Source organism: Lates calcarifer, unplaced genomic scaffold (genome assembly GCF_001640805.2).
Source record: "Lates calcarifer isolate ASB-BC8 unplaced genomic scaffold, TLL_Latcal_v3 _unitig_5673_quiver_385, whole genome shotgun sequence".
NCBI lineage: Eukaryota > Metazoa > Chordata > Actinopteri > Centropomidae > Lates > Lates calcarifer.
The window spans coordinates 116,469-142,500 of NW_026117659.1; the positions used below are offsets into that span (position 1 = coordinate 116,469).

At 42.2% G+C, this 26,032-nt stretch overlaps 1 protein-coding gene across 2 annotated transcripts in view; it reads right to left on the reverse strand.

Annotated features, from left to right (window-relative positions):
* The window catches only part of LOC108875504 (storkhead-box protein 2), a 69,586-nt gene that overhangs the window by 8,233 nt on the left and 35,321 nt on the right, over positions 1-26,032 (reverse strand). The window contains exons 1-3 of one of the 2 annotated variants that reach the window (XM_018664492.2): positions 20,648-21,027; positions 14,910-15,062; positions 1,924-4,315 (exon numbers count right to left, since the gene is read on the reverse strand). In XM_018664492.2, coding sequence (XP_018520008.1) covers positions 1,924-4,315; positions 14,910-15,042 — 2,525 coding nt within the window. In that variant the 5' untranslated portion in view covers positions 15,043-15,062; positions 20,648-21,027. Of the gene's footprint in view, positions 1-1,923; positions 4,316-14,909; positions 15,063-20,647; positions 21,028-26,032 lie in introns of those variants that run through there. The other variant, XM_018664490.2, reaches the window with a different exon arrangement.

Here is a 26,032-nt window from a genome sequence, read left to right on the forward strand (position 1 = left end):
TATTTGAGGTGAATCAGATCAGATAGTCATAGCGCCACATATTGGCGACAAGAAATTATGTGTTTCATCAAGTGAGTTGATCTGATTCATTTCAAATGTGGTCAGACAAGCATTAAGATCATAATGGTGACTGTGAGTCTTCATGGGACGCCCTTGCTGTGTCACCATGGCAAATTTCAATCCTTCGCCATTAAACAGGAAGTTGTTCTAACTCCCACATGCACTGTCCAATCTGCCCCAAACTTCACGTTTGCTAACTGTCATTGCCTAAACACATCTGCACACCAGCTTTCAGTCATAGAAACAGTGCCACCTACTGGAAAGAAGAAATGTCATGTGGGTTGATTACATCCACCTCAAATGTGGTCAGACAAGCATTGAGAACATGACAAGTCTTTATTGTGAAGATTGTGAGTCCTCATTGAAAGCCTGTGTCATGGCGGTGTGGTGAATTTTGATGGTTTGCCATTAAACAGGAAGTTGTTGTTGTTGCACTGTCCAATCTGCTCCAAACCTCACATGTTTGATTAGGGTCATGGCCTGAACACATCTACATGCCAACATTCGGCCACTGTCATAATGCCACCTACTGGAAACAGGAAATGACATGTGTTATTCATCAATGTACTCCTCCCAGTAGCTTGACACAGATCCATTTCACATTTGGTCAGAAAGCGAAGCAGGTAATTGTCCAGTCTGAGGACGAAGGACAAAGGCTTAAGCCCCTCTTAGGGTCTATCTGTGCAGGTGTCTGCCTTCGTCCATGATGGAAATATGCAACTGATGGGCACAGTAAGGACTTCTGACTCATTTGCTCTGTGTCCGGCAGTCATGCAGTTGCAGAACCGCGTTGTACGACCTGCAGGGGCCCCGCAGCTGCAGGTCTCTTAGCGGGCGCAGGCAAGGGCCCATTAAATGCTGCTTGCAGCTTTAATTAACTATTGTTACTGTCAGTTACTCAATGTAGCAAGTGTTTGTTTAGTTATGGTAACACTGACTTTTATCTAAGTGTTCATCATGTTATGATGCTGTTTTGGTCACCAGTGGATCAAGCTAAATCACTTAACTGAAAACCACTTAACTGCTCATACTCAGAACTCAACCCAATTAGTTACCACTCATGGCTACAGAGGGCACTGCTGCTCAGCTAAGTTACATTCTGTTTAATTGTTGGTATTGTACATCTGGTTTTATTGTCAGTCAACTCATTGTACATGTGAAGGAACAAAATTTGTATTTTGTGGGTCCTGGTATAATAAGATATTAACACACAGACAAAAGATGTGATTGGTCTCTTTCCTGGTGGGAGGTAGACAGACAATCCCTTTGTAGGGTAGGTGGAGGCCTGCATGATGCAGGAGGCATTTTTCCTGCCCTAGATGATATACATAGCAGGTGGTTCATGGTGTACTTTGATGATTGATATTGTACCTTACTGGTTGATACAGTACAACTTTGGTAGCATTGTCAACTTGTGCTACAGCTGAAAGGATGAGTTGATTAATTGGTTTAGTTATATTTAAAGCAAAAAATGAAAAATTCTGGACTTTTGATCAGTGAAAAGAACACAATTGAAGATGTCACCTTGCATTCTTCTCTTATGACATTTCATACCCTAAATGATTAATGGATAAATGGAAAAAATAACAGGCAGATTATTTGAAGATGAAAATAAAGTCTGCACACAAAGAACCTGCATATAAAGAACCTGCATAAATAAATGTTGAAATATCACAAACCTGTTTATATGTATACTACATGTACTAATCAACAGTTTCTTTTGAGAAATTTGATTTAAGTTTGAAACACAATTATATGGAAACACTGACATTTACAGAATCTTGCAACAGTCCAGGGTACAGAAACTACTGGTCTGAAGCTATAAGGTCTGATAGCATGCATTATGTATCTACATGTTCTCACCGTGGTGAGTTGAATCCACTGTCAACAGTGACAGAGCTGGAATCCATACTGTCCAGTCTAGCAGAGTGGGCTGACTGCTGGTTCTGACTGGACTCTGGAAGGTTCTCTTTAGCACCAGGGAAGGTGAGGGTTCTTTCAAACCTCCTCTGTAGGTCCCTCTCCTTCTCTCTCTCCAACAGCCACTGCATGGTGCCTGCTCCACCTCCTCCCATCCCAACAACACCTCCTCCAGTCTTTTCGTCCTCTCCTCGACTTTTAGTCCCACCCTCCTCAAGTTCATCATCATCTGACACATTGTAGTAGTCGAAGGAGGCTTCTGCAGCACTGGTAGTGGGTTCAATTCCCTGTGGGGGGACAGATGGTGTGGCCACCAGAGGTTTCGGAGCGTCAAAGGCCTCCTGTGAATCAAGGGCATCACAGGATGAGGACAGAGTAGAAGAGGCGAGGGCTGGGGGTTTTCTCAGGGAGCTATAGCCAGGTAAAGGGAGGCTAGGAGGAGGTTTAAAGAGTGTGTCTTTACTAAAGATCTCCTTACGTTTCTCCTGACCAGAGGAGGCACTGTGGGGAGGTCGTCCATTAGGAAGAAGTGGGTCAGGGATAGAGAGAGGTATTGGAGGCAGGCTGCCACCCTTAGGTCCCACCTTCAAATCCTCCTTATTTTCTGGAGGATGGGGCGTCTGTCTGTCTGTTTGCCTGTCAGTGTTACCTACTTTTAATCCATCATGGCTACTTTTGCCCAGAGTTCCCAGTGGGTTTGCTGCTGTGAGAACAGCATCAGAAGAACCAGAGCACTGGAAGTAATCATCAGGAGGGACAGAGGTGAGCAGTGGTTTGGGTGAGTATGCTGGCAGGCTGTCTCTGCTCTTACTCTTCTCTAGGCTCCTGCCACCATCCAACCCCAGAGAATCCCCAGGCAGCTTAGCTGAGGGAGGTGTGGCACGAGAGTAGTGAGAAGAGCTCTGATTGGCTCGCAGGGTGCCATCATCAGTATAGTAACGGCTCCGGTCATCGTAATAATCAGGTGGTCCAATCAACCCTGCTCCAAGCGGCCCTTTAGAATTGTCCATGGATCGAGAACGTTCCTTGGCCTTGTCACTGCGTTCATTCCTGGACTTTCTCTCCTGGGTGTGGGAGTGTGAGCGGTGGACTTTGGAGTGGTGGGCTGATGGACCATGGCTTGGCTCAGGGAAAGGCATTTCTGTGCGTCGCTTGGCGAGCTCTCCAGATACATCCCACTCTGGTGTGACTGGCAGGTGAGAGGAGTCAAGGATGTTGGGGTTGCTGTGTGCCAGGTGAAGCCGCGCCCGCTGCCGCTCCATGGCCAGGGCGTGTTCCCTTGGTGACCGAGCTAGCGAGGATGAGTAGGCTCGATAGTCCCTGTCGGCCAGCTCCAGGTGGGAACCATCGCTTGGCTCGCCCCGGGATGCCCTTGTCTTGCTATGTGAGCGGCTGAGTTTCGTCTGGGACTGTTTCCTGTGTCTACCCCCACTTCTCCTACTCCTAGAGCTCTGATTGGCTGACGACGCTTTGCTCCGCTGAGCACGCTCTTCTTCAAGACGCTTCATGACTGCTGTGTGCCGGGCGAGGTTCTCCACAGTAAGGTCAGGATTAATTCTGCGGATGATCTCCATCTCTACATGGCGTGGCAGCTGGCTGGGTGCCTCCTCGTCACGGAGCGGCCACTCCTCAGGGGGGAACTGTGCGGAGAAGGTGGCCAACTGCTTGGCCTTGTCCTTTTTAAAGCTCAGACGGAACAGCTTCAAACCAAACTTCCGACTTCCTGTACCACTTCCTCCACCGGCTTGTTTCTCTATCTCTGCAGAACCCCCGCCTCCTCCACCTCCCCCACCTCGGTGCTTGGTTAGCGTGTCCGTCTTGAAGGGAAACCCGAGGGTGCTACGGCTCTTATCTGTGTTGCCTCCTGTTTGTTGAGGAGGTGTCTGTGGGGAGTGTGGGGATGAATACGCCTCGCGGTGGTCTTTGGGGGACCGGCGCTGCAAGGTAGTGTGGTGGCTTGGGGGGTCGTCTCCACGGTAAGTGTTGTTGTAAAAAGACTCTCCACCGCCTCCCCCACTGTGGTTTTGGCTGGACTTTGGATGTGTTCGATCTCGCACACCTCCAGAGGTGGACGGGGTGATGGTGCCAGAGAGAGGGGAGGTGCACTGTGTCTGCTGATGCTGCTGTTGGTTCTGATGTTGCTGCTGCTGGTGTCGGTCAATGGATCGCTCATCTAAGTGGTACCACTTGGAGCTGGTTCGGATTAGGCTTGGAGTTATGAAGTAAGTCTGAGGGGTTACAATAAAATATCCGTCTGGTGTTGGGTAGATCTTCCGTTCACGGACCAGCATGCTTAGCGTGTGGTGCAGAACCTCCTCTGTTGGTGTAGGAACACCTGAGCAGAATAAGAGATAAGGAGCAGTTAAAGCAGGGACATGTCATGTCAGGGACATTTTGTTAACAATGAAGTTATGAAATAAATCCAAAAGCAAGTGCAGTCAAAGGTACTCTGAGGTGACTAATAATGAAACTATTTTTCATCTTGCATTGAACTGACACGGCCTTAAGCCTGAACAAATTGTCTTTGTGTTTTTTATACAGAACAAAAATATAGAACATAAGTTTATATAGAACAAAAGATAGACAGAGAACTAGAGAATCATGTAAGAATGCAGGAGTAAATAGAAGACTTCAAAAACTATGACAATTTTCTAATATATCCAGATCTTTAAGGTTAAAGTAAGAACGTGTATATATACTGCACAGCTTCAGAAACCTCAGCACACACAAACAACTAGCTTTTTATTGTATGAGTTAATCTGAGTAGAGCCTGCATTCCTCCATAGAGAGACTGTAAAGGCCTCAGTATGCTTTAAACCTGTCAAATTGTATTTGTATACTCAGAACCTGAGTATACAAATAGGAATTTAATGTTCTTTCAGTTTTTTAATGTGAACATTTTAGAGCTCAAATACCAGAATGTGGCACCTCATAGTGAACAGGGGGGTCTACTTTATTAAAATATATCTATTTTATTTTCTATGTGTTTTTCATTCAAATGGATCATCTTGAAGTGTACTGAGAAGAAGGCCTGCTCAGAAAGATTTCTTTTTGAATGTTGCACTGTTCAATTAATGGAACCACAGTTTTTTGTTCATGTGAGAATCGTTTGTGCTGAAGCTGCTGAGATTTTCTTTTGAAACACCTACAAACAGGTTACAGTAAATCAAATGAAGATGCTAACACATGAATAGGGGTTTTAGCATATGTATATAAGACAGAGCGGGACAGAGGCTTTGTCTCTAGTTCTTCTTTACACAAGATATAAAACATCCCAAACATTTTAGCCATGTAGAAGTAGTTAGTGTTAAGTGTAATTGTCCAGTATCAGTAAACTCAAAGCAGCTACAAGGGAATCATCAGGTGAGGTTTATGAACCTGTGAGTGACAGAGGACAGTGTGTCTGCTTCTGTCTACCCTACTGTTTTCTTCTCTTCATTGTCTGCTGCTTCTCTATTCTTGCACCCCCCCCCTCCTCAGTATCTCCTGCTCTCTCTCCCTCTGTCAGTCTGGAGGTATTACTGCCAGTTACATCATAACAGCCTTTCAGCCCAGCCAGAATGATGCAACACCATGCAGACAGACAGACTGCGCACGCGCATGGATGCACACATACACATACACACACACGTTTGTCCATTCCTTCTCCTCTCCATTTTGATGATAAGACAGCCAAGCAGAGGGAAAGAGGAGGATTCAGGACAGGTTCATCCTGACATCAACACTCTCACACTTCCTCAATGTAAAACACATCGAGATGCGTGGTAGAGCAACACCTGGCATCAGGGGAAAACTTGTAGCAGCCATCTTCTGTCAGTGATGAGACGAATGTGAATGGCAGCTGGTGAGAGTTGAGGTCCACACTAAGCTGCACAGCTATTGATTTGATCTGCCTGTAAAACTGAAAGTGAGCATACATGAAAAGCTGCCACGTCTCTCGTTTCATCTCCGGTACAGGAGGTCAAAGCTGAACCCTGCTTCAGTGGATGTGTAAATTGTGTGGGACAATTTTTCATTTTAATGTTCTCCTTTGATTTCCTCATGAGTTTGAGAGGAAACTCTAAGCTGGAACTTTTAGCTCTTTAAGGTCTCCTAGTAGTAAGGTAAGTGGTAAGTGGTAAGATAAGACCTACCTGTGGTTTCTGTACAGGCTAGGGTGGCCATGATACAGAAATTTCAAACTTGATATCAATACCAAGAAAAATACTCTATACCATTTTCGATATTGCAGGGACAAAAATGACCAGACCTTTGTTAATGGCCAAATGCAGGTTGTGTCCAAAAGGAAATTCCATATAAAGACTGGGGTGTCAGTCATTCAGATACTACGCTAGGGGTGTCAAACTCAATTTCATCCTAGGCCACATCAGCATTGTGGTTGTGACCTCAAAGGGCCACTTGTTACTGTAAGACTTATAGACTAAAATATCTACTCTCATATTACTGACATAACTGCCTCGACAATCAGTTATTATTAGTTTAATAATTAATTAATAACTAGCTTTGAAAGGTAAGTTATCAGGGGTGTGTGGCAGTTGCTTTTATGCATTTTCTCTTTCACCAGTTAAACCGAGCCAGTTCCCTCACCACACATGGCAGGCACGCCATCAGTAATAAGCCCCATCAACTTCTCCCAGGGTAATTTCATTTTACTTACAGACTTCTCCACCTCACTGAAGATATCCCTTTCCCTTGTCATCCCGTGCATGGTGGCCTGCCAAGTCTGCCTTCAGGCATCTTAAAAAATGGCTAGATGTGCTCTCTCTCATCAGTATCAGTATTATCGGTGCTTTCATCAACAGCTAAATAAAAAGTCATCGCTAGCTTCTGCTAGTTCCTGGACTCTGTCTGTCTCTGGTCAGGTCACACCTGCCCACATATCCTCAGCATACACTGCTTTAAAAATGCACCTTTACCTGCTTTAGAAAAACACTTTGAAGCTTGGGTAATTTCTTCAGCCACAATAAAGTTGGCTTTTACCGCTGCAACATTTTTTGCTGTAACTATGCAAACATATTCTGCTGAGAATGCAGGCTGCTTTTAAATTCTTCGACCTTCTGTTGCTTTTCTCGGTGGCTAAGGTTAGCATAAATAGTGCTTGGTGTCTAAGTGCCGACGTAAATTGTATTCCTTGGGCACTGCTGCTGCCTCATAGCAAAGAGGACATACCAGCCTGTCTCCATTAACCGCAATCACATATTCCCTTTCCTATCTCTCATTAAATCCCTATGCATCAACTTTTTTCTCTTAGACATTTTGGTGCTATTTACTTTTTTAGCCCAACTCCATCACTGACAAAAAAACTGGTATTGAGATCGCTGGTATTGAGACACTGCCATCCAGTGGCTTAATGCTTTCATTACACAGGAAACAAAATTGAGATTTATTCACTGTACACTGTCATCTGGGGGAGGCGATCTAATCTGATGCTAATTTTTAGTATCGATTAGTAACAGAATCAATTTTTTTTTGACAACCCTACTACAGGGTAGGGCAGGCATGATGGTACCAAACCTGAAAACCTCAATGTGACAAAAAGACCTCAGAAGCTGCTCAGTCACTGCACACAGCTCCCCCTGTAATCACAAACTGACAATTATCCATACTCAGTACAGACACATGAGTTTATTTTTGATATTTGATGGTACAATTGGGTACATTAGGTCAACAGTAACGGAGAATAAAGTGGACTAGTTCACTGAGATTATGTTTAGATGAAAATATCACTTGTTGCAGCAGTTGGGCTTCATTCACATCAGAATGATCATGTCAGTGAAAACAATTGTGATGAAAATTAACCTCAAAATCAGTCTGAGAAAAGTCTGAACCACAGACTGCCACATTATTATAAACTCACTAACACACTGCACACAGATGTTTGTGAGGACATTTCTGCTGGTCCTCACAGAACTGTCTGAGGGTTCAGATTTGGTATTAGGGTTCAGATTATATTGAAGTTTAGGTCAAGGTAAGAAGATAAGGAACACATTATGTTAATATGTGTCTCCTCACAACTACAGGAAGACCAGCCTGTGTGTGTGTCTGTTGCCTATCATTACATCATACAAGCACAGTTGCTTTGCTGACATGACGCAAGTCGTCAAAAGAGGGAAAACCCTGAGCTGACTAACACACAAACTTGTGCTTCTATCTCTGAGAGGACACTCATTGACATCATGCATTCCCTAACCCCAACCCTAACATAAAACTTATTCTAACCTGACCAATAACAGCACTCTAAAGTTGTAAGGACCAGCGGTCCTTCATAAGGTTTATGACTCCATCTACACTAATACATTTTAGTTTTTAAACTCATCACTGTTGCTACAATTACACCTGGCGTCTGCACTACTCCAGAGGTGTTGCTGAGCCCCTAAAACAGAGACTATTGGAAACGCTGCTAGCCCTGTTTTAGTCTGAAAACTCTGGGGTTGCATTTGAGTCTCCCCTGGTTCATCACACTAGTATCACATGACCTTTTTCTGAAAGAAGACAAAAAGCATCAGCCTCAACTAGCAGTGGTGAATGCAGCACAGATAACAAACTGCAGATTTGTCTCTGTTGGCAGTTGCAGTTACAGTTGAGTCAAAGATGACTGAAAATTAGTTTTTTTAATGACATGTTGTTTGGTTTTGATTACATATATATTTTATATTTTAAACCCTGTGGTTTATGTAGACATAAACAAAATGACTAATCTCAGCCTGTTCAACCAGCTACACTGTTGCAATGTAAACTCACATATCCTTAATTATATCAAACCCATCATTTACACTACTTCTATTTATATGAACTAATTCATTTAAATATTTAGCCACAGTATCACTTCATGTAGATCTGACTTTAACTATCATAGTAATAAATTAAAGCTGCAAGCAGCATTGAATGGACCTTTGGGCTCCGCGCCTGCCGGAGGACTGGCAGCCAAGGGGTTAATGCAGGTCGTACAACATATAGGGGCCTAACAATGCACCGTGGCGCGATGTATTCTGATTCACAAAATACAACGACATCCTGAAGCTAAAAATGTTTTGTGATGTGATTGATGACATGCATGCTGTGTCCTGAAGTAATCATTTACACTTTTGTGAGTGATTACATACAAAAACATACAAAAAACACTGGATAAACAAGATTTAAAGTGAATAAATAGATCCACTCACTTTCCCACTGACCACTAATCAGCTGACTGAGTGACTGTAGTGAGTCGATCCCTCTCTCACTCTTATTCCTCTTGCATAATTATTTCATCTGACAGTTTTTTCAGAGCTCATAGCCTGTGACAGCTGTAACTCTTGGCTGTTTGACAGATTTTACCCACATTTCATTTCTGTCAAGAGACGTCTTTACTGCTGTGAAATAGTTTTCACTCATTACGAACTCAGTATGAATTTATTTCCTCTGTGACATCAGAACATGCTACAGCAGCTTCACAAACTTCTGCAGGTTAAACTGAACTAACATTTTTGGGGCCAATAAACAGCCCACAGCGCAACAGTCAAAAGTACCGTAGTTACACTGGTACATGAAAAGTACAAAAAAAGAATAGCTGTCGCAATGAATGGAAGCATGATTGTACAGCCCTAACATATAAGCCAACCCAGATTTTAAACTTAAGTTTCAGGGAAATAAAAATATTACCTTATATTATGGCCAATACAGTATCCTTTTTGGCACTGTAGTGTGCAGAATAAGAGAATAACTGCAAGAAAGATTTAAGGCGCTATGACTATACCTTCATACTGGAATATAGATGTGTTCAGGAGAGGCCTGTTGTCAAACCTGTGAAATTTGGGGCAGATTTGACAAAGTGTATTCGAATTAACTCAACTCCCTGCTTCATGGCGAGACATCAAAATCTGAGGTTCCACCACAACCACACCTATCACCATCAGGGAAAGCTTTTCATAACTTTAGATCACATAGGTTTTAAGATTAAATTGACCAAATTTGAGGTTGATATGAAAAAATCTTTAGCAGAAGTTCATTCAAATACGTCCCCAAATGGCAAAAAAAGTAAAAAATTGTTTGTTAAAATTAAAATGGCTGATGTCCAGTTGGTTTTAGGTCATGATGTTAAGAGACTTTTTTATACATCCTGGCATACATATTGCTGCCAAATTTTGTCCAACTAAGACAAACTAAGCCCAATGGCAAGGGGTTTGAAAATTTCCAAGGGGTGCTATTGAGCCATTTTGCCACTCCCATGAGCAAGACCCATGTAGATGTCTTCAGGGTGGGACTCTTATTAAACATATCAAGTTGGGCCAGACTGGACATTGTATAGCTGAGTTACCGCTACATGGAGAAGCACTGAATCCACCACATCATTGCAGACATCCCCCCTTCAAGGAAACTTCACAATTTTTATAATAAGGCATTATGAAGGTCTTAAGGCTTTCCTGATCAAATTTGAAGTGGATGTGGCAACCCCGGAGAGAGGAGTACATCAAAATAAAAAAATGCTATTTCCTGTTGCCTGTAAGATGTGGTATGTTAATAATTGAATATTGGCATATAGATGTCCTCGGGTCAGGACACTTGTCTCTACTTTTGTTTGGAGCAGATCAGACAACATATGCATGAGTTACATCAACTTCATATTTCATGGTGAAACATCAAAATTTGCCACAGTGCCACAGGCCCACCTTCACAAGATCGCTAAAATTTTGACAACAAGGCATCATGAAGGACTTAAGGCTTTCCTGACCAAATCTGAAGTGGATCAGGTCAACGTGCTAGTAACAGTATGTCAAAGTATAAAATATGTCATTTCCTGTTCGCAGTAGGTGGTGCTATAACTTTATATGTATATTGACATGTGGCTGTGTTCAGGCTGAGGCCATTATCAAACCTGTGAAATTTGGGGCAAAGTATGGCTGTATTACAGCAAGTTAAATGCAACTTCCTGTTTCATGGTGAGACGTTGAAATTTGAGATGCAGCCACAGCCATGGCCTTGACAAAAAATTAGCAAGTTTTGTTTATTAAAATCAAAATGGCAGACTTCCTGTTGATTTTAGGTCATGATGTCAAAAGACTTTTTGAGACCTCACCATGTTACATAAATGCTCTGAATTTCATCTACCTAGGACAAACTCAGCTTGATGGCAGGGGTTTTTGAAAATTTCAGGGGGCGCTATTGAGCCACTTTGCAGCACAAGACCCCTTAAATAAATTTTTGCCAGGTCTGACGTGTGTGCAACGTTTTGTGAGTTTTTAAGTGTGTTTAGGCCCTCAAAACGGCGATTTATTTGCCACAAGAATAATAACGAAAAATTTAAATCTGAGCAATTCCAATAGGGCTTTTGCACCACTTGGTGCTTGGGCCCTGGTAATCTCTACTAAAAAACAAGGTTCCTTGCACCACCTTGCACAAACTCCGTACAGAGAAAACAAAGAAAACAAACACCACACAGAGAAAACAAAGAAAACAAACTCCACACAAATAAAACAAACTCCATACAGAAAAAACAAAACAAAAATTAAAGCCGCAAGCAGTGTTGGGCCCTCTCACCCCATGCCCGTCAAGAGACTGGCAGCAGCTGGTTCACTGCAGGTCGTACAACATGGTTTTGCAATTTCATGACTGTTGGACACAGAACAAATGACTTAAAAATTGCATACTGTGCCCCTCAGTTGGATATTTGTATCATGCATGAAGGCAGCCACCTGCACAGATACAGCCTTATTCTTCTGAGCAGCTTATTCCTCTGTCCTTTTGCAGCTCAGACTTGACAAATACGCTTTTGGCTTGTTTTAACTGGACTAAATGTATCTGACCTGATGTGAAATGGATCTTTGTCAACCTGCGAGTCATACGACATAGTTCTAAAATTGCATGACCACTAGACACAGAACAAACAACATAAATATCTCTTAGTGTATCTATCAGTTTCACATCTGTATCATTCATGAAGGCAGCCCTGTGCACAGACAGACACTTAGAGGGGCTTAATCCTCTTCAGGGCTCCAGACTAACTTTTCCTCTAGTAGCACCGGTGCTCCTTACTGAAAACTTTAGGAGCACCAGCCAAAAAGTTAGGAACATGTTTAAATTGTCATTCAATGCAACATATTCATATTTTTTTCCATGTTAACTATATTACTGAATGCTTTGGTAATAAATAGACAATTTACAGAAATAACAATGCATTGTTGTATTTTAAAGGTAAAATTATTATGAAAATCTACATGAATGATTGAAGTTGCCCTTTAATGTGGGAGAAAATAAAGTAATCAACATTTTTGAGATTGATCACACTGTGTGCCATAAAAAAATAATAATCACAAAAAATCACTGGTTAAACAAGGCTTATAGTGAAGTGATTTGAACAGTGATTTGCTCTTAGCATCTGCCTAAGTCAAGGTGAAGCCACTAACCAGCTGTAGGGATGGGTATCATTAGGATTTTATCTTTATTAATCCAGACCCCTATCAGTCTGGCTCAGACTGTTACTGGTTCTTTTTATTACTAAATAACAGAATTTTTTACTTTATTGTTTGGTAAAAGAATAAATTCAGGACATGAGAAGAATTGAGTTAAAGAAAAAAGAAATACAACAAAACTGTTTGTATATTGTTTGTAGAACAGTAAACTCAATATCTTGCTGGACAGAAATCTTAAATGTCAGTGGGTGGGTTTCACAGCAATTTGTGAAAATTTTGAGATTAGTGGCAAACTAACCAGTTAGACAGCTGTTATTTTAGCTTCTTAGTAACAATTTGCTATTACCTTAACCATTTTGCCACACCCACACCCAAGACCCACATCAGCAATCAAGTTCTGTGACTTATGATATAAATGCCAAAACCCTAAGAGGGTCTTCACAGAACACAGAACCTTCTTGCTGTGAGGTGACAGTGCTGACCACTTCACAAATGTGTCTTATTTTTTCATTTCCATTTCTTTCTCCATTTCACTCACTCAGTGAGATACCATACAAAGTGCTAGTCTGACCATCAGGAGCTGTTTGAGGTTCAGTGTCTTGCCTAATAACACCTGGGTATGTGGACAGGAGGACCCCAGGATCAAAACTCCAATCTTTTCTACCTGCTGGGCCAAAGTTGCCCAGGATTACATCCTGACACCCTTTTTCCTAAAGGTGTGTGGCTGAAGGTGTGTGTAATTGTCTCAACCCTCAGTGAAGTAAAAGTAGCTTTACCAGTTTATCTGTAACATACAAGGTAAAGGGCAAGAGGTCAGGAGACACACTGATGCAGATCTGCTTAAATGGCACAAATTGAGGTGAAGATCTGTGGTATCTTGGTAATGTCTGTTGGTCATACTTGCACTACAGATGGTCTGAAGTACAGGACTACACAACAAGTCCTCTAAAATAAACTACCATTCTGGGTCGTTTCTCCATCACCTCTGATATGACCCTGACATCCTCCTTTGCAGCCATCATGACCAGGACCACAAGAGGCTACCTGACAACCCCACATGTGAGTTAAATTGTGATACGCAAAACTAAACTGTGCCTCATCTGCCTTAGTTTGTCTCTCCAACAAAATTATTAAGGTTATAATGGAGCATGGTTTTACTTGATGTCAGCTCACTGGCATCTGCTGCTTCATTCATGCTTGGCTCCTGGTTGAGACCAAAATTCACTTCCCCTTCAGGTGTTTGTGGAACAGGGTGAAACATATTCAGTCCCAGTCCTAGACTGACCTCCCTCCTTCACAGAGTTCAAACTGATAACACTTTGACATAGAAAATGTCCAGCCAATCAGAGAAGGGATGTGGGGTGGGGGAGCTCTGAATATTCTTGTTTTCTAATTGCAGGAGAATAATCCAAGCAGCAGAGAGGGAGAGATGCTGACTAGCTGTAGTGAGTTGCTGTTAGCCTGCTAACCATGCTAGCTCCTCCACTTTCTGTTTACAACCTTACCTGCCTCTTTCCTATCCCATCCTGCTTTTGGCCACACTCTAAGATGGAGCTGACTTTCAATTTTCAATTAACCAAAACAGAAAAACACGAAAGTTATTAACTTCAAATTTACAGTCACTCAGAGAGTTGAATTGTGCATACATGTAACAAGAAACAAACCTATCAGTCAGCCCTCATAGGATGAAGAACATTAATTTCTGAGTTTTTCCTTAAAAGTAAGCATTCATTTGTGCAGCAGGCTGTTGATTTAGTTCAGTAAATTCCGAGACCTTGATAAAGCATTAACGTCAGTTCAGAGTTCACTCATCTCTGGGACTAAAAAATCATTTCTGCTGCTAGGTCGTTACTAAGGGTCTGATTATTTGCCGTAGTGATAAACTCAGTTCCATTACACATAGGAGTCCACTGATGTGACTGATTGTGTTCCAGATAATAGTCAGACCCCATGTGTTTCCATGGAAACGGGAAAAACACTCACCAAAACCTTTTAATTTTGAGAGCAAATTGCTCCTCAACATGAACAGATTTTGATTATACATTTATTTTATTTGTTGGTAATAGTTGTATAATCGCAATTTTAAACTCGAGGGTGTGCTTTAACGTCATTTGAGCACGACAGTGATGCAGTCAGGACCAAGGCGCTTGCGCCAAGTTTCGCAAGCATCAACTGAAAGACATTAAAGCACACCCTCTCAGTTAATATTGCTTAAATGACTAACACCAAACTCCTCATCTGCAGTGTAACTGGTAACTACAGCAATCAGATAAATGCAGTGAAGTGAGGTGCACCTCTTAAATATAGTCAAATATGGCCTGACTAAATAAAGATACAGAGATACATAAATTAACAGGAGTGTCCAGCTCTTCAATAGATGTACTGGGAGTGCACGTATATATGTTAGGATAAGAAACGGCAATAACAAATAGACTTCATTTCGTTACAGTATTAATCCAAATAATCCCAGGTTTTCTGTGAAGCAGAACAAACAGAGGGATGGTAGGTAGTGTTGGGTGGTGGCGTGTAAGCTGGTGTTACCTGGAAAACATGTCTGCAGGTGTTCAGTTAGGGCCTCCTGAGTGACAGGCTTATGGGCAGAGTTCATAGCAGAGATAGCCAATAGCAATACCTCTCCCAAAGGGATGAACTGTGATTGGCTGATGGGGGACATACTGATGGGTGACACATCACCTGTGAAAAGACAGAACTCAGTTAGGGGTTGAAGGTTACGGTGAGAGATACTGCATTAGAAATTGTTAGAACCAGAACCTGAGCCAGAACCTGAGCATGATCTAGCTTTGTGTCTCAGATCTACTACTAATATCCCCAGTGTCTGCCCAGGCATCTGTCACATGTTATGCTGTCCCTCTCTTCCCTGATTTCCTGCCATCTCTTTACTTACTGGTTGACTAACCCTTAAAGGCAAAAATGCAAAACAATCTGCAAAAAAATTCGAATCAAAATGTTGTCTCTTTCACTGCCAGACCATTTGAACAGAAATATGGTCAAATGTGGCTGAAAATACAGCAAAATATGTAACAAGAGAGACCTTGAACATCACCAGCCTCCAACCCACATTAAATGTGAATCATGGCAAACTGGTCAAATGCAATTACATTCAATTATTTACACCAAGTGCCCGACTGGGGCCTTTCTGGGTGGAGTCTGTGTGGGTTTCCCGTGGGTGCTCTGATTTCCTCCCACAGTCCAAAGTGATGGGTGTTTGTGTCTGCATGTCAGCTTTGTGACTGGCTGCTGGCCTGTTCAGGTGTGCCCCACCTCCTGCCAGTTGTTGGCTGGGATTGGCTAGCCACCCTTTGACCCTCTAGGAGAAGTTGTATAGCTAATGGATGGATGGAAGGTGGGAGCTGAAGTGAACCAAACGAATGAACCTGACAACACAGACCTACACACACACGCACACACAAACACACAGTGATGTATCTTTCACAGACGTGAAGCCAAAATAAGATTTAACTATAAAGACCAAGTCTGGTGTTACTATATATTTTTCATGAAAAGACCAAAACAATCTTTGTCAGTGTGTCTCAGTAAGTCAACACTTTCAGACCTCCCTCTTCTGTCTCTCAGCTCCAGGTCCACTGGTTCCTACTGAGGACATTAATCTTTAAGAACCACTCACGAACATAAAGTTTCATTTTAAAACAGCTCTGTCATTTCCTCAAACGGCTGCTCACTACAGTTTTTATCAAGCAGGAGGTAATAGTTAATCTGTTAGGTACTATTTTATGTGGCGGATGAATCCACAGTTGGTGCTGTAGTGAGTATTTGTGGCAGCAGGATGGTGCGTGTCGGACTAATAAAGAAGAATAAACTACAAATTAGTCCTCATCATCAGGTCAACATATGTCCAACACATTGGTTTATGAAAACTGACACTCATCAGCCTCAGCTCTACTTTGTGGCTAGTGCTAATTAGCAAACGTCAGCATGCTAACATGCTACGCTAGCTGCTAGCAGCATGTTAGCACTGTCATAAGCATTTTAACATGCTGATGTCAGCATTTAGCATTTAGCTGAGATGATAGCATGACTGGAAACTAGCTCCAAGCTACAATGACTGGTCAAATCAACATGAAGCTTGTTTCACAGATTTTTACTCTTTGACACTCAGGAAAGAGCAAAAACCTTCTGACTGAGCACCATCGGGATCTGATCTGAGGCTGATGACATCGTATCATCAGGGTTAGTTTTCTCAGACTTGACTGCTTCTCCAGAGAGTCAGGACATTGTGATTCTTTTATGGCTGATCCCAGTGCTTCATTTAGCATTTTTCCAAACTCTGTTTCTAATTCTTGATATTTTCAAGCTTTCCTCTGGATATCAGAGCGCCAGTTTTTAATGTCTTCTAAGTCTTTTTAACTGATCTACAGTTCAGTATTACTCTCGAACATGCTGGGCCTGATTCCAGCCATTTAAGCTACTGACTATCACCTGACTATCACTGCTCACCAAAGTTATACAGAGCGACAACAGGTGTTCGAATGACACAGGCTCCATTCTCCCTGTTACACTGAACCATCACAATTATTCTGAAGCTGAGATTTTAGGGTTAAACAGTTATATGTTGATTTAATAGAGCACTTCATATGGGAGACTGTTCAGGACTTTTAAAACTGTTTTCACACAGGTTGAGTAGTACTCACACACACTCAAATCTGTGCAGTGTCCCTTTGACAAAATAAGACAAGTGGTAAAAAATGACTGAGTATTAATGAACAACCACCAACATTATCATTACTATTACTACTACTGGTTCTACTGCTGTTTTCTATTGACGACCGCTGCTACCTACTGGTCCCAATAAAGCCACATTTGCTTCCTTTTAAGGCTGCACAATTTATCAAAAATTTATTGTTATCAGGATACCAACATGCGCGATATGCATGTCGCAAAGACTGCTTGAACTGCGATAAATGTTTGGCCAATCAGATGGAGCCATTTCCCCTAGATGCCCGCCCCTGTGTAGATGATATAAGCTGATGTAGAAGCGCATGGAGAGTTAGGTAGTGAGCAGAGATTATGCTTTACTTTTTTCTGACAGTCAATATGTCTGCTCATATTCAGGAATTCTGGCTATAAAGAACAACTACCAGGTATATGTTATAAACAGCCACACAGTCTACATTTAAACAACAATAAAGCACAAACATTACGATCCAACAAATGCAATTTATTTGAAATAGTCAGCATGACTCAACTCCCCCGGGGATGTCTGCTTCTATGTCGGAGTCGTGTTAAATGTTAATATGCAAGTCGAGCCAAGTCATATGATCAAACACTGAGTGAAACAGCGGAGGTAAAACTAAACTTTTGCATTATATATTATGGGTAAAAAGGGATAACTCTGTTATTTTTTTTTTTACTCGGTTAATGTTTTTGATTTTAAATAACTGATAGGGAATCCGTGCAGTATTGATCAACAATGGACCCAGTGTTCCAGTTTAACTGGTGATCCTGTTAACTGGTGATATTTGTTTACGTTTTCGCTTGCTTTGCTCCAGATGTTGCTAACATGTTGTCGGTCGCAGATTCGTCATGTTCAGGTAGAGGAGCCTACCGGGTGCTTGTTTAGTGTGACGAGATATTGAAGACCTCGCCGAAAACAATATACATACAGATAGAATACATATCCATTTCAACATCACTGCAGTCAACAACTGAACAGTCTGTCATGATCGTAAATATTTCATGTTTCGGTTGTCGATGCAGTGATGTGAAACGGATATGCATTTTATCTGGTGATGTATATGTGTTTTTCGGCGAGGTCTTCAATATCCCGTCACACTAAACAAGCACACGGTAGGCTACTCTACCGGAAAATGACGAATCTGCGACCGACAACATGTTAGCAACCTGAAACATGCTGCACAATAAATAAATAAATAATAAATAAATGTTTAGCGAGTCCCACGACAGGATTCGAAACACTTCAGCAACTTATAAACCACAACTAGATGTCTTCCCTGTTAGGCCACCGGTCTGCCTCCTAGCTGCCGTACCTTCAATGTATAAATCTTGGTTAATCTGTCAGCCGTTTAACACCTGTTATTGATTCATGAAACATGCCCATGTCAACTGGTGATAGTCACAACTTAACATAAACAGTCCCTGTTTACTTAATAGTGAGCATAAAAATAATTAAAAAATGACTAACAAGGCCTGGCGAAACCCTGGTGTTATGAAGGATACACAAGTGTGGCAACCTCAAAGGAAAGTTCTTTTGGTTTTTGGTAAAAAGTGGACAGATATTGTCCTTACAAAACCAAACACACAGCTTGTGACATTGTAAATTTCTCCACTGTGGGACTAATAAAGGATTATCTTATCTTATCGCTCACCCATATCAACACAGCGGACTCTCGTGTGGCGTTAATGTCTATAAAGTAAGCGACTGTGCTTTTCATCTGTCCTCGGTTCTCAAAAGTACACTGCTAGATTTGTTAAGCTTCCATGTATCCTCAGCTTCTTTCTTGCTAAAGTTGGCAGACATGGTTTTAAAGGAGGAGGTGGTGGATGTTCCCTTAGATAAGCAGGAGATCAGTCATCTGAGAATGGACACAGCCCTAAAGCTTAACAAGGAACCAGGCTGGTTTATCATTTTACAGCGGTACAAGTGCTAGCCTGTTTATTGCAGGAGACTAATGGACAGACCGGTGGCCTAACAGGAAAGACGCCTGGTTGTGGTTTATATGTCACTGAAGTTTTTCGTCGTTTCGAATCCTGTCATGGGACTCGCTAAATATTTTCATGTTTCGGGTTGTCGACTGCAGGTGATGTTGAAACGGATATGCATTTTATCTGGTGATGTATATGTGTTTTTCGGCGAGGTCTTCAATATCCCGTCACACTAAACAAGCACACGGTAGGCTACTCTACCGGAAAATGACGAATCTGAGACCGACAACATGTTAGCAACATCTGGAGCAAAGCAAGCAAAAACGTAAACAAATATCACCAGTTAAACTGGAACACCGGACAATACCGAACACCGTCAATAGCTGTTGCAATGAAAATAAACGGTGGTTGTCCGCATCAAAGTAAGTCCAAAATAAGTTATCCTTTCAGTTGTCAATATATTTTATACGTCACACAACGGACTATTAATTTGGCATATTTTCCACCAGTATATAGCAGAATGTTGCACAGGCTTTGACCCTCGTGAGAACAGTACCTCACACAGGTTATGTGTGAAAAGGCAGAGAGCAGCAAAAGAATCATTTTCTTCATTAAGAGTGCAATTTTTTACTCTTAACTAAAAGTAATGTTCCAGTGGTTACAATGGTGGGGCCAGTGATCTTGAAAAGATCCCCTGTAATGCATTTAATATTTTCAGTGTCGACAAAGCCTACTCACTGTTCATTTCAATTCAAAGCAGAAATATATTAACACTGTATACTGAAGTGATGTCACATGTTTTCCTAATATTGTGCAGCCCTACTTCCTTTGGTGGCAGTTTAACAAATGTGTTCATCGAACTTACTGCTGCTTGATTTGCTGTGAACAGACTGACTGCACAGTCACACAGCAGGCAGCTAGCTCACCTACATACTGTAGGACCTCATTACAGACACATGGCATCAGTATAGAGTGAATGTCGTCCCCCACTGTTGCTTTTCAGAATCTACATCAGCATGAGTATTTCTGTCTAATCCATTATCGGCAATAAAATCACTGAGCTGGAGGTACAGAGGAGACATTTTGTAGCAGCAGCAGCAGCCGTTAGCTTCCAGCCCTGCTCACTCCATTACTACTCCTCTGACCAACACACAGACAGACAGAGCTGACAGAGAGGAGGCAAGAAAGGATGATGTACAGGGAGAGGAGAGAGATAACAGCTGTGTGAAAGAGAGTGATGAGAGAATAAAAAGAAAGAGCAAGCACTAGTGAAAGTGAAGGAGCATTGATCGTTCATGTCTCTCTGCAGTGGTAGTAAACAATCAGCCAGCCTCCTTTGTCCACAGCACTAAACCACACCCCCTCCTTTTGTCATGCTCTCCCTCCCTCCCTCACCCTTCATTTCTCTCTCCTTCCATCTCACAATTTCTCTTGCTTTTTATAAATCTCCGTAATCTCTCTCTCTGCTACAGTGTTAGCAACCCTTGCAACTATCATTCTATCACCATCACCTCCTCCCGTGTGTGTGTGTGTGTGTGTAGACCTGTGACGCTATGCTGCTAATGCTAACTAGCAGCTACTGCTAAAAGGCTAACCAACGACAGACAGACAAGACAGGTGGGCAGACAGACTCGTACCTTGGCTGATAGTGATCCTCTCCTTTAGTAAAAACAGAATCCAGTTAAAAACCTTTCAGCTTTCGATGGCAGCGCTGCTCTCTCTCTGTCTCTCCCTCTCGCAAGCTCATCCTTCTCTCTCTCACACACACACACACACACACACATACTGCTCCTCCCCTCTCTCTCGTTCTCTCTCTCTGTGTCACACACACACACTCACTCTTTCACACACACACACACACACACACACACACACACACAGGCGTCGTCCTCCTCTGTTCTCACACACCACACACCCACACTCTTTTCCCACTCACACACAAATGAGCATTCAGTCAAGGGCTACCCACAATTCCTTGCGCCACACAAAGACAAGGGGGTGTGACCAATCACACACTGCCTCACTCTGCACCGTGGTTTTTTTCCTCCCTTACTGTGTAATGCCCACCGACATACAAGCTGGTGGGCGGGCTGCCGAGAGGGTTGCCACGACAACGCATCCCCGGTTGCTCTTTGTTGCTATCACTCGCATATTCACATATTCACACTCACACTCACACACACACACACACACAGAGTCTCCACAGTTAGCTCCCTGTCTCTGCTCTGCTATATACATCTCTGCTGTGTGTGTGTGTGTCCGCACATGCTCTCTTAGCCGGTGTTGCAGTACTGCAGCTGGGTTCTGGTGTGACCCAGTTAGAACACTAAGGCTGGATGTAGGACACGCACACAGACACACACAGCTGACAGAACATTCCAGAACTATGAAAGGAAGCTCATATAAATAGAACAGTGCAGTTACTGTATATTCTCATTATGAGAGGCTGAAGTTGTTCTATTCTCATTATCACCACGTACTGAGCTCTGCAGCACTGATCATACACTGATTATGCTACAGGTATACAGTACAGTAGTAGTACATAGTACACATAGTATCCAGCATGTAGTGTAGTTAAGAGTACAGTAAAGCTACATCTTATCATTCCATGTTTCCCAGCAACAAGAACATTTAAAGTCTGGATTTCCTGTCTTCTTGTGCAGGTTGATTTCTGCAGCTTTTCTCCAACTTGCACCTGTAAAAACAAGCATTTGACTATTTTACAGTAACAAACAATAGTGTTAGGAACTGCCAGTTGGAGGAAAATGAGACATTCAAACATGTCTTCTTCCAAATGGATAGCATAGAGGTCCTCACCCAAGCAGACCCAGAGAAAACAGACTCCAAAGTGACAGGCACTAGTTCATTTTCAGAGAAGAAAGAGCTGACACTAACTGAGCCAAGGATGATTAAAATTGATCCAAACTGTGGTCGACCTGAACAGACCCTGACAGAGAACACCAACATGATGCACTATCAATTAATTAAATCAATTAGCAAGTAGCTGCAGTGGAAAAGAGCAGCAAAATAATACTAATACTACTACTACTACTAATAATAATAATGTGTCCTAAGAACAGCTGTCATAGAAACTTCCATCCATCTATCCATTATCTACACTGCTTATCCGTTAAGGGTCGCAGGGGTGCTGGAGCCTATCCCAGCTGACATTGGGCGAGAGGCAGGGTACACCCTGTACAGATCACCAGTCCATTGCAGGGCCAACATATACAGACAAACAACTACTCAAACTCACATTCACACCTATGGGCAATTCATCAAGTCACCAATTAACATAACATGCTTGTCTTTGGACTGTGGGAGGAAGCCGAAGCACCCAGAGAGAACCCACGCAGGCACAGGGAGAACATGCAAACTCCACACAGAACTGCCACCGTCATAGAAACTTAAGTTATTTATTTATTCCTTATAAGCAAAGATATATGTCTATAAATAATAATAATAAAAGTCATGTTTCCACCTCCTGCACCAAGAATAAAATGATCAGCTAACTGAAAATGAAATGTTCCAGCTCTAAAAAAAAAACTGTATTTAACAGCATAAATTATGTAGGCTACTGGTCCTAAACAGTGTCTGAATGATAGAACACATGAGTTTAGTATGATAATAATGTTTTCTCTGTGGTGATTGTGAGGTAGCACAGATCGGGTGATCAGGTAGATCAGAGCTGATACACCCTGTATTCCATTCCTATAATATCCACTCAGGTATTGAACATATTAGACCCAATGCTACCCAAATGCAGTAAATCAAGACCCTTAGCATCAGCACCTGGTCTGAAACTGGTCCTGGGTCAGGTCTCAGGTCATCAGAGGCAAATGGATCTGTGAAGATATGTAGTACAAGTCATCAATCCAACCATCTATGCAGTGCACATTGGCCAGAGATGTTTTCTGATTGATAAGTGATGAATAAGATGCTTCAGAGGAGGGAATCTTTGGAAATCTCATGATTTCATTCTATGTGATTCCGATTCTTTAATTCAGCATTGATTTTCAATTCAAAGTCAGTTTTCCAAGAAAAGCAGACACTAACTGTATGTCATACTATCCACTCAAGTTTTTAGTCCACTAACAAACTAACAGTTACACTAACAGCTCTGGATGAAGGTCACAAAGTGAGAGCTCAGCTTTTTGATCTAAATGTTCTAATTGCAATCTAATCTCTAGTCTCTAGTGTGGAATGGGGGTTCTGGAATGTCCATCCATGTTTGTTATCCAGCCCCAGCATGCACTCAGCTGAACAGCCACACTGAGAGGCATTTCATGATGGAAACACAGAGCTCCTGCTGCACTGCACCAGCTGAAGGTAACACTATGGATAACAGTCTTTATGCTAAGCTAACCATGTCCTATGTCCAGCTCTGTGCTTAACACACAGACATGAGACTGATTACAGTCTCACTCAGAAAATCTCCCTCTCAGAAAAAAGCAAATAAGCCTTTATCACAAACTGTGGAACTAGTCCTTTACACATACACCATGACATGTTGTTACATTGCTCTGCAGCACCACCACCTCTCTGATGGGGGAAACATGGAGGCTTTGTAAAGGCCTTGCAGGCACTATAACAGAAACAGAGAGTGCCTCTTAAAGTCAGCATGTGAATGTGAGAGGTAGAGATGGGCCAAGGGATAGAGAAGTGAAACCATCCAACAACAGAGGCACAATAGGAAAACACTGGTGGTGTATTGGCTGTTATTAAAAGACAGACACACCCACATCTGTGCTAATGTGGCTGTGATTAGCATGTGAAAAGACAGCTCTGACTATCAGGCTGGTCGGGGCTTGTTGAGCTGGGCTGAACTACAGGGGTTAAGCAGTTGACAAGAAAGACAAAGAGGTGAAATGAGAGCAGGAGGGGACTTCTCTCTCTTCTCAGGGGCCCCTGAATCGCACCTCCCACAACTCCCATGCTATCATGCTGCAACTGGCAGCCAGCACTCAGCTCCAGCAGTACGTAAAGCAGTCCAGTCACACACATTTACACCAGCCAAACCGCAGTGTCAGTCATGTTGCCTCAAAGTGTTTCTGGGATATGCCAAAGCTGAAAATGCAACTAGTGAATATATGTTGGTTAGATGTAGGAAATGTCCCCTCTCCCATAAGTGCCACACCTTGGTGATTCAGCATAGAAATCTGGTATTGGCACAGCAGCTTTAATAGTGAATTCAGAGGTCTAAGACAGTCATTTCATTTTAGAGACAGGTAAGTGGTAATTAGTTTTGATATGTATGAAGTGGCAACATAGGCTGGTCCTCATTCACAACAAGAAAACTACTTTCTGTCATTCTCATTTAGAAAGGTCTCCTCACATTTTAAACTACTGCTCTCAGATCTCTGTCCTGTTTAACTCTAGTCACCAGGTAAACACTGCCATCTCTTTTACTCCTTATATATGGAATGAATTACAGAGGTTTTTGAACCTTGAATGTCTAATCCCATGGGCCAGTTTTGAACTTTCAACTTGAAATCTGTTCAATGATGTCTGTGTTAATGGTTGCATTTCTCTCCTCTCCTGTGTCATGTCCACTTGTACCTGTGTAGCTCCTCCGCATACACATGGAGCAGAGTCATTACAAGTCGCTAAGTTCAGAGCAACAAAAACTCCTACAACTGTTTAAGTCTCTGTTAAATCATAGGTGGACAGACATCGACCCCTAAGGTATGAAAGTAAGACCAAAATATGAGCATTTTTTGTTGTTGGTTTAACACACACACAATTCCCAGCAACATTACTGTTATTTTTGTTTGATTTATGTCAATATGACCAATGTTATTCATTTCACCTGTCAGTGGTTTTAATGTGGTAGCTGATCTGTATGTCATGCTCATATGTAGGTCATTCTACCTGTCAAGAGACTTTATTGTTATAATTATTATCGCCACATCATACCACACGCAAATGGAATGCTAGCACTGGATGAGCTACTACCAGCCATAACACAGCAACAGAGCAAATATCCAGACATGGGACTGGCATTAATATGACAGTCAACAAGCATGTTCGGATCTTCCCTAACCAAAAGGCCTGAATGGACAGTAAGGTCCTGAATCTACTGAGAGCATGGAATGTAGCCTATTGGTCCAGAGATGCTGCAACATACATTGTGCCAGGACCAATTTGGAAAAGGGCACAAGGCATGCTAAAATGGTTCACAGGCAAAAAATCAGGGATGGCAAAACCCTTATTAGCTTTCGTAATAGTACAACCCAACATTATGGTAATGCTTCACTAGCAGAGGAGCTCAACATATTCTTTTCATTTGTTGACATAAACAACAAGGGAACAACAACCAGAGCACAACCAACAGCACCTGACCCACCTTTGACACTACAGGCACATGATATCACAAAGGTGGTCAGTAGCATGAACTCCAGGAGAACTCCAGCTGAACTCCAGCAGGCCCAACAAAATTCTTGGGCAAGAGCTGAAAAACTATGTTGCCCAGCTAGAGGAGGTATTCACCTGTCTCTTCAACATGTCTCTGTGACAGGCTGCTGTCCCCAAATGCCTCATGACTGCCCCCATTGTTCCAGATCCAAAAGGTTCTGCCCTGCTATAAAGTGCTTTAAAATACACACATACAAAACATTATTCCAACCATCTTTGATCCCCACCTGTATGTGTACTGTGCCAACAGATCAACAGAGAACACAACTGCTTTTCACACCAATCTAACCTAACTTGAGCACTTAAAAACATGTCCAGATGCTGAGCAGCATTCAGTACAATATTCCCCATCAAAATGGTTTCATCCCTGAATTTGACCTCAACCAACACCTGGACCTTCTGACAAACCACTCCCTATCAGTCAGAATGTGAATACACCACTCCACTACTGTAACACTGAGCATTTGTGCCCATCAGGTCTGTGTCCTAAACATTCTCCTGTATGCCCTTCACACCTATGACTGTGTCCCATCCCATAATTCAAACACCACTGACACATGCACAGATGATACCATAGTGATAGTGAATAATGAATGATAAGTCTGCTT